The 10,123-nt window shown below is 27.8% G+C and overlaps 1 protein-coding gene across 1 annotated transcript; it reads left to right on the top strand.

Annotated features, from left to right (window-relative positions):
• The first annotated feature begins 7,263 nt into the window (after positions 1-7,263).
• LOC8263578 (reticuline oxidase) lies at positions 7,264-9,378 on the top strand. Its single transcript, XM_002533878.3, has one exon. It carries the CDS (start codon positions 7,548-7,550, stop codon positions 9,186-9,188), a length of 1,641 nt encoding a protein of 546 aa, XP_002533924.1. The 5' UTR covers positions 7,264-7,547; the 3' UTR covers positions 9,189-9,378.
• Positions 9,379-10,123: the final 745 nt, after the last annotated feature.

Here is a 10,123-nt window from a genome sequence, read left to right as displayed (position 1 = left end):
TTAGAAATGTATATAAAATTATGATAGGATTAAATTGAATTAGATTAATCACTAATTAATTCTATTAGAATTTGTAATTAAATCAATTACAAATATTGATTAATTCTAAGAATATTTTATTAAGTTCAAAAATATTTTTTCTTTGGTGCTTCTATATCATAATCATAATCATAACATATATACCAGTGCGAATGAAGGGGAGACAAATAAATTTACTAAAAGAGCCTTATTGGTTGTTTAATTAATTAGATTAATTTAATCATTTATCAAAATTGATATTAATAATTAATAATTTTAGAAATTCAACTCTATTAGGAGTTTTAATGTTGGTTATAAAGTACAATTTCAAGAGGATTGAAAAATTTATTAAAATAGCTTTAGTGATTATTTAATTAATCGGATTAATTTAGTTATTTATTAAAATTGATATTAATAATTAATAATTCTACAAGTTAATTCTATTAGGAGTTTTAATGTTTGTTAGAAAGTAGAATTTTAAGAGGATAACAAATTTAAATTAAAAAAAGAATTTGATCGATTAAATTTTACTAATACGATTATAAAATCAAAATGGACCAATGTTTATGGTTTTATATTTTTTCTTCTCATCATATGAATATTAATCTTGAATATGTTCTTTTAAAAAAGAAAAAAAAATATTGAGCCCCTTTTACATAATCTTTTCATTCATAATAATTCATTGCACTCTACAAATTGAAACGGGAGCGGTTATACAAATATTTCATCGACTTTAATTAAAATCATATCTAACATTCTTGTTGTAATAATAATCGTTATTTTGTTCTTAGTGCATTATTAGCATCAAAGTTTTGATTGTAATAATGTTTTAACGTCTAAAATTTGAACTCTAAACTTAAGAAAAGATCAATTAAGTGGATGCCTTAACATATTTCATAAATTATAATTGTAGTGACCTTAAAATATTATTTGATAAGAATACTATTTGATAAACTAGTGTTAAAATGATCACTATTATAAGATTCTATTAGAGTCCTTATAGGTAAAAGCTTATTTTTAAATTTTAAATTATTATTCTATATCTTGATGTCTTACACGAAAATGGTGAATAGAAGTCTAAAATTTAACCTCAAATCAAAGAAAGAAAGGTCAAAAAAGAATATTAGACTTTGAGTCTCATATCCACTTCGACGATTATATTAGGTTTCATATATGAATTATACGAAAAGTTGAATAGAAATAATAAAGTTAATTGTTGAATGGCGGTCACTATTTTAATAAAGATATTATTAACTATTATTAACATATTTCTATTTTTTCAATTGTTATATAAATTTGTCAAGTTGGACAAGATTTGACACTTTTTAGTGGATTAGAAATATTTTGTACAGTGAAAGTAAAAGTCTGGCTACTTAAATAAAATTAAATAATTATAATCATGATTTTCTATATAAATATGAAAATTAATTATCAAAAATAATTTCAAAATACAAACACAATATAAATTATTTTATAACTAATTTTAATTATTAACATATTATAATTTTATTATTAATCCTACTAAACAACATAATAAAATAAAACTATATTTAGCTAAATTAAGTTACGAATGAGATGAAAATAAATTCTTTATCCATTGATTTCACTTATGTTATATATATAAAATATAAATGATATATATAAAGTGTTAGATAACAAATCATTTAGTAGTACTGTAAACTCTTTTAAATCATTTTACTAAAAGTCCTAAATAAGTATACGTATTTTTTCTTTTAATATTAAGTACTATTTATTGTGAACCTTTTAATTGAATTTCTATTTCTATCAAAACTTTTATTAATTTTAAAAATAATTCATTACTTCCTAATTATTTATTATTTAGAAATATTTATATAATTAGTAATCTCTTAGTTAAAATATTATATAATTTTGATAAATTTTACTAATAGAATACTTCCTTAAAATATAAAAATATAAATACTTTAAAATATAATTTCAGTTCTATAAGAAAATTATAAAATATATTATCTTCACTTGGATCTTAAACCAAAATAAAAATATAATATATATATTAGATTAGCCTGATAAAAGAGTGCAGTAACGAGTTCAATTATTAATATTCATATGCATCGCATGTGTATAAAAAGTTATTCATTTATTTATTTAATTTCGTAATAATATATAATAAAATAAAATATTTGAAGAATAAAAAAAAACACTTAAAATTTATTGCCATGAACAATGCATGTCATTTAAAATAATAAATTATTAATTAACCATTAAGCTTTAACAATAATTTTAAAGTAATTGACATGATTTAAACATATAAGTTTTGTAAAATTTCTATAATAATTTGGATTCTTTTTTTACATTTTAAAAATTCTTAAAAAGTAAACTATCAAGCATCTATTTAATTATACTTATCCTAAACAGAAATAATGATATATATATATATATGTTAGAATTGAAATATTTAATTTTATATTTTTAAAATAAAAAAAGAAAAGAATAGCTCATACTAGAAAGTGTTTACTATGTTTTATTTTATTAGAATAAAATATATTATTACTATATAATTATTTAATTATATTAATATGCTTTTACAACGTGAATCTTGATTTTTCTTTAACAATATATCGAATTTATTTATTGATAATTATATAAATCATTAGTATAAATTTTATAAATTATAAATATGTACATTTAAAGATGAATTTATTATAAAAAAAGATTTTGTTGTTATCTTAAAATTAGAAATATTTATGATGATAAATTTAAAAATATATATAATTTTATTTTAAAATTATAACGAATCAAGTAATTAATATTCACATGCAACACAAATGAGTAAAAAATTAATATATTATAAATATGGAGCGTGAGTTATACATTTTCTATTAATTACCAAATGGAATTATTTTTTTTAATATAATTACATTAAACTCTCTCTTTCTCTACTAAATTTAATATCTTTTTTTCTCTAAAATAAATAAGAAACATAGAAGTTTCAATCTACTCGAAGTTTGGTTCGGTAAAAACTCATTTGAGTTTGTTCGTCAGAATAAATGAGCCAAGCTCGAGCTTCATTTTCGAACTTGCTTATTAAACGAGTCAAGCTTGAGCTTGGTAGTGCTCGACTCGTTTGAGCTCGCGAGCTAGCTCATTAAGGAGCTCACTAGCTGGCTCATGTAGAGCTCGAGAACTAGCTTGTGTAGGAACTCACAAGCTAGCTCATGTATTAAGTCAATAAATAAATAAATAATATATTCTAATTGAAAAAAATAAATAAGAATTTAACTTTTATTACATTAAAGCAACAATATATACCAAGAAATTAGGTCTTAATTTTAAATATTCTAATTGAATAATTTTAATGTTATTTAAGCAAGTGCTAGTTTAATAACATTGTTAATTAAGTTGGCATTTAATTATTATTAATATCTTATTAATTTATTTTTTTATCATAAATTAATTTAAGTAGAATCATAAAATAAAAGCTATGCATGAAAACAATATAGTTTTGTGTATAATATAATTAACTTAAATCAACATAAATTACGTTATCTTTACTATAAAATTACATAGCTAGTGTTGAATAAACAAACATATATTATATAAATACTTAAAGATATTACTATAAAACTATATAGTTTTAGCGTTGAATAAATAAAAATATATTATATAATTACTTAAAGATATTCAAAAATTATAGTCTATGTATTTGTAAATTAATAAAGCATGAGTAAATATTTTTACAATATGCTTAATGTGAAGCTTGTAAATAGAGTAAAAACTTCATAAATTAACATAACATATTTTATAGTCTAATTGATAAAGGAATGACATTGGAATAAGAACTCTTCTAAATTAATATGAGTAAATATTTTTGTAATATGCTTAATGTGAAGCTTATGAAGCTAGGCTTGACTCGTTTGCATCCCTAGTCCTGATCGAATTATAAATAGTTTTGGAATGAGCTTGAGATAAAATTTTATAGATGTTGTTGAATTCTTTTTTTTTATAAAGAACTTGATTTAATTATTTTAATTTTTGAATTTATATGCGTATTTTACTTTTGTGTATAATTTATTTATAATTATAAAATTTACAGCTACATATTTGATGAAATCGAGCTTGTTTAATGAGCTTGAAGTTGAGCTGATCCTGAGCTAAGCTCATCTATATAAGTGTCGAGCTAATAACAAGCCAAGTTCGAGTTCAACTTGTTTATATATACTATCGAGCTAATTACGAGTTGAGCTCGAACATGCAAAATTACAATAAATCGAGCTTGAGCTCTAAAACATAAAAAATTATCGAGCTCAAGCTTAGTTAAATTTTTGCGAGCCGAGCTTAAACATTAAAAAGGTCGACTCAGCTTGCCTTGATTGCATCCCTAAATAAAATAGAGAACACCAGAATTCGTCTTCTTACAATTGCTTATATTCCTTTCATTATTGTATTGATTGATTTATTTACTGGGGTTTTAGATGTTGATATTTTTATTATGATTTTGTGATGGTCTAAAAGAAAGAAAACGAATTTGAGAAGAGTCGAATCCACTCTTGCCACCAATTACTTCTCACTTTGCCTTTCCTTTTTCTTTCAATCGAACAAAAGTGTAGCTTTTGAAGAGAGAATAACATCAATAATACAAGTAAGGTGTTTGATAAGAAATTTCAATTCTTTTGATTACTAACAGTAGTATAAAGGCAGTTTTCTTTTCTTTCTTGATGGGAGTAGTTGTTGTTGCTGATGTTCTTATTCTTGGGTGAATTTGATGATAAAATTGTTGGGTGTTGTTATTAGAAATGAATGGTGATACTTGTGTTGTTTGATGATAGTGTGTTTGTGATAGAAAGATTTAGACTTTTTCATGATGTTAATAATTAATTTTCATTGAATTAGTTTTAAAAGAAGTATTTATTATTCTTTTTATTCATGTACTCGTCATAGCAACCGCACCTCAGTTCAGCCTGAAATATTATAAGTTTTGAGTTGAAATAAAGTAAAAGGTGAAAAGGGTCTATTTAGCCACATTCAGAAAGTATGAACTCTTTCTTGAGAATAAGGAAGACTTCTATTATGGATGAATCATGTCCAAAAGTGGACAAAATAAACAAAGGAATGGACTTGATCCAAATAATCTCGGTTTCAAAAATAAACTGAGTTTCAAAAATATTAGCAGCTCTAGGAATAAAGTTTTCTTCTTTTGTCCTCCAAGAAATAAGAAAAGTTTCATTAACCAGAAAGATCATCCAAAACAAACTGAACAAATGGAGAAAGGGACCTCCCCACACAAACAATCTCAGGAAAAATAGAAAGAAAAGCACACTTAGCTCCAGGAACAAAGTTAAAAGACCCTTTTGAGAACTGTCCTATATCTAACTCTTGAATGTTATTGTTATGCACAATTCAAATACACCATTAATGACCAATTTACACGGATTAAAACAAAAAATAACCTTAGCATTCACATTAATTGGGATAAATAAAGGGATTAAAAAAGTATTTTTATACACTCATATATACATTTACATATATACATTGATAAACTTATGAATGAGTTGATTCGATTAAACCAACCAACTTAAAATAAATTTATAAAACTCTAATTACTTAATTGTCCTTTTCATTTTTGTTGGTTGCAACTGAGGAAAATGTCTTCTTCTTTTTGTTTTTCCAAAGTGAACGATGAGAAGAGACACTTAGATGCATTATTTTATCATCAAAATTTCAGGATAAAATTTCTAAGATGAGATTAGATAAGAGCTGATGCACCAACTAATTTGAAATTGACTGGACAAGTAAATAGATAAGTTATTGTTTTTTTTTATTTTCCAAAATCAAGATAAATTGTTTGTTATCATCCCTAATAATGAATAAGAACTTCCATCAACTTTGATATGTACCTGAACTATAAGTGAAACTGCACTATCCATTATATTTTAATTTAATAACCAAATTAGACCGGAATACTAATTTAATAGTTGTAGGTGGATATTTGAATTCTTCTATCCTTATTCGTAATTAAAAAAATAAATCAAATTGGACCAACGTACTCTTATTTGTAACTAAAAAAATAAACCAAAATGGACCAACATATCCTTATTCGTAACTAAAAGAATAAACCAAATGGATAGTGTTCAAAGCTTGATTTCTTTAAATCTATAGTATAACTATTTTAGGTGGCTTACAATGAGTCCTTCCTAGCCTTAGCTAACGCATGCATATGAAGAAAAGGCCTTAGCTAACTCGACATTTGAGTATTACTTGCTTAGATTTATTGCCTAGATTGTAAAAACAGGTCTATTAATTTAATATATAAATAGTTTTAGAATAACCAATTAAATAATTATTATTTTATGTCGTGTGCTATTATTTTATATTATTTTTTAAGTTATAAATTTTTAATTAATTATTCTAACACTGTCTAGGTAACAAGTTATTATCCTAATCATTTTTCCTTTACATTAAAGCCTTAAATCAATAGTATTGCAGGCGACATTGATACAATATATTCTTGATCATAATCAGAATTACACTTAATGCATTGCGTTCATTATAAATACAACTTTTCTTCATTTATTATAAATGTTACTGGTATATAAAAATGTTATTAATTTAGGCTATGTGTTATTTGAGTCAACCACTAATGTCCTGTAGTTTTGCCGTCCCAGAGAGCCCTCTTCATCACTTTCTTTTTTAATTATTTTTATTTACAAGTTTGGTGAAATTTAAACTTAAGTAACAGCGTAGTATATGTATATATAAGAACTTTAATATTTTTTTTTTTCTGATATCTTAAAACTTAAATATCCACCCACCCATTTTGTATATTTCCTGCCAAAGATAGTAATTTATTAAAATTAACTTTTACTTACATCGTGAGGGTACATTAGACGAGTAGAAAAATGACGTTTATATATTAGTATTTTATTTGCATATTGTATGATATAAAGGATGGCCCTTTGAAACCCATATAGACATGGACACTCAATTTGGTCATATATATTGCATAAGAGATTCAATTTCATATATGAATTAAAAAAAGTCATTCAATCAACTTTGCTCATTGTCATTTTCAGGAATTACTTTAATTCATTGCACAGAAATCAACCTTTTAAAAATTAGAAGGTTATGAATTTGAATTCTAGCCAAGTCTCAAAGAACAATCAGCCAAACATCGGTAGGCCTTGGATTTTCTGTTTGGCTGCCACTACATAATTGTATACTTATCTTTATCATGTTGCTCTTTATATATATATATATATACCTGCTCTCTCTCTCTCTGTCTCTGAACCTAAGCTTTCGATCTCATGCAACATGTTGTGGGACTTTTGTCACCTTCCAATGGTAGTTTGATGGCATTAAATATAAGGAGTTTCACTTAGCTAAACTAGCAAATCATAATAAAAGAATGGCCGGCCACGTATATTTCCTCTGTAATCTTGATATCTCCATCCTCTTGTCTTCAGTTTATGACTTTGATTCTCTTCAACTTCAATTTAAACCGTTTCTTCTCCACTACATCTTTCTCAAGGCCTCCCAATTAAAGAACCTTAATCATGGTTAACTTTCCTGCAAGAATCCTATCTTCTACACCCATCTTTCTGTCTTTTCTTCTTGCTCCTTCTTTAAGTGTTATTGCAAACCAATTCACTTCTTGCTTAACTCAAAATCTTATTAGCAATTTCACCACATTTCCTAGCAGTAAAAATGATTCTACGGATTACTATAATCTCCTTGAATTTTCTATTCAAAATCTTCGCTTTGCTGACCTAGAGATGCCTAAGCCATTAGCTATTGTTATACCAGAAACAGTAGAGGAACTAGTGAAGACTGTAACATGCTGTAGGGAAGCGTTTTTGGAGATTAGGGTAAGATGTGGCGGTCACAGCTATGAAGGCACTTCATATGTAGCCAGTGATGGAGCTACTTTTGTAGTTATAGACATGATGAATTTGAACAAAGTTTCAGTTGATTTGGAAGCTAAAATGGCGGTAGTCGAAGGAGGTGCAACGCTTGGTGAGACATACGCAGCAATCGCTGAAGCAAGCGGTGTTCATGGATTCTCAGCTGGATCATGCCCAACTGTTGGAGTTGGTGGACATATTGGAGGAGGTGGTTTCGGGCTATTGTCAAGAAAATATGGACTTGCAGCTGATAATGTAGTCGATGCACTTCTTGTCGATGCGAATGGACGATTATTAGATCGAAAAGAAATGGGGGAGGATGTGTTTTGGGCAATCAGAGGCGGTGGTGGAGGTGTTTGGGGTATTCTGTATGCTTGGAAGATCAAGTTGTTGAAAGTTCCAAGAGTAGTGACAGGTTTTATAGTCTCTAGACCTGGCACAAAAGGCCATGTAGCCAAATTAGTAAATAAATGGCAACATGTTGCACCTGGACTGGATGATGATTTCTATTTGTCATGCTTCGTTGGCGCTGGTTTGCCTGAGGCTAAAACTACAGGAATTTCAGCTACGTTTAAAGGGTTTTATCTAGGTCCAAGATCTGAAGCTGTGTCCATCTTGAATAAGAATTTCCCTGAATTGGGAATTGTAGAAGAGGATTGCAAAGAAATGAGCTGGATTGAGTCCGTCCTATTCTTTTCTGGCCTTAGTAATGGGAGCACGGTGTCTGACTTGAAAAATAGGCATTTGCAAGGAAAGAGCTATTTCAAAGCCAAATCAGATTACGTCAAGAGTGAGATCTCTTCTGCCGGTATAAAAATTGCCCTTGATATTCTTCAAAAAGAGCCAAAAGGGTACGTCATATTAGACCCTTATGGGGGGGTAATGCACAACATAAGCAGTGAAGCTATTGCCTTTCCTCATAGAAATGGTAACCTTTTTACGATCCAGTATCTAGTGGAATGGAAAGAAAAGGACAAGAACAAAAGCAATGTATATATAGATTGGATAAGAGAATTTTATTATTTGATGACACCTTTTGTGTCACGGGGTCCAAGGGCAGCTTATATCAATTACATGGACTTTGATATCGGAGCAATGGGAATGATCAAGAAGAGTGTCCCATCTGAGGATGCGGTGGAGATTGCTAGGGTTTGGGGTGAAAAATATTTCTTGAGAAATTTTGATAGGTTGGTAAGGGCAAAGACACTTATTGATCCGGACAACGTTTTCAATAATGAACAAAGCATTCCTCCATTGCCATTGGAGTCAGTAGGTTCCAGAGCTGAAATTTAAAAGGCAAATGAACAACTTATTATTTGATCCAAGTGCCTTAGCCACCACAGAATGAGGTGAACATGAGGAGGTTGTTTTTACTTTATTTATATATTTTACTTGTATATTTCATCACTTGAAAGTGGATGCACACACGTAATTTATTTTCTTTTTGATATTTGAATGATTGAAATATTAGTCTATCAGATCATGACATTTGCATCTCCTTTCAGATATTTCAGTAAGAAAATGATTTGCGAAAATAACAGCAGCTTATCCACCATACAAGTTCATTAGACCAAGTTCTAATTTTCTTTTCCATATCTGGATCAATTTATGAACTGATTAATGTAGGGCCGTGAAATATTGACAATCGATGGGCCAAGCCTTTTAGAGCCGGAGTCTGTAATGTAACACCTGCATTTTTCTTTTCTTCTTTATTATCATTTTAACTTAATTTTTAAATTTTTACATTAATAATTTGGATTATTTATATAGGATGTCATTTATACACACATATAAATATAAATATATATATCTTTGAATAATTTTAATAAAAAAAGATTTAAAATAAAGAATTCCCTAATTTCTTTTTCATAAACTCTCCAACCTACCTAAATATACAAGAAAAGATTAAACTATGTCTAATATATATAACCTATAAATCTAGGGACTAAAACACATTTTCTTTCAAAAATTAATAACGTATGGTGGAGTAGCCTCGCCAAAGCCGTTACTTTGGAGGCTCGATCTCCGATGACGGTGAGGCTTCTTGCAACGAAATTGGTGCAGCCGGACTCTCCTCATCGCGGGCTTCATTTTGGTGTCATCAAATCTCAATTCCTACGATAGTTGGGAATCTTGGCCACAGCATATGCGGTGGCGCTCCGTTGAGCGTTCCTAGAGGTAGAATTTTCGTGGTGAAACATAGGGAATTTTTTTTGGTATTGGTTCGT

Source organism: Ricinus communis, chromosome 8, assembly GCF_019578655.1.
Source record: "Ricinus communis isolate WT05 ecotype wild-type chromosome 8, ASM1957865v1, whole genome shotgun sequence".
NCBI lineage: Eukaryota > Viridiplantae > Streptophyta > Magnoliopsida > Malpighiales > Euphorbiaceae > Ricinus > Ricinus communis.
This window is presented reverse-complemented; position numbering and strand designations above follow the sequence as displayed.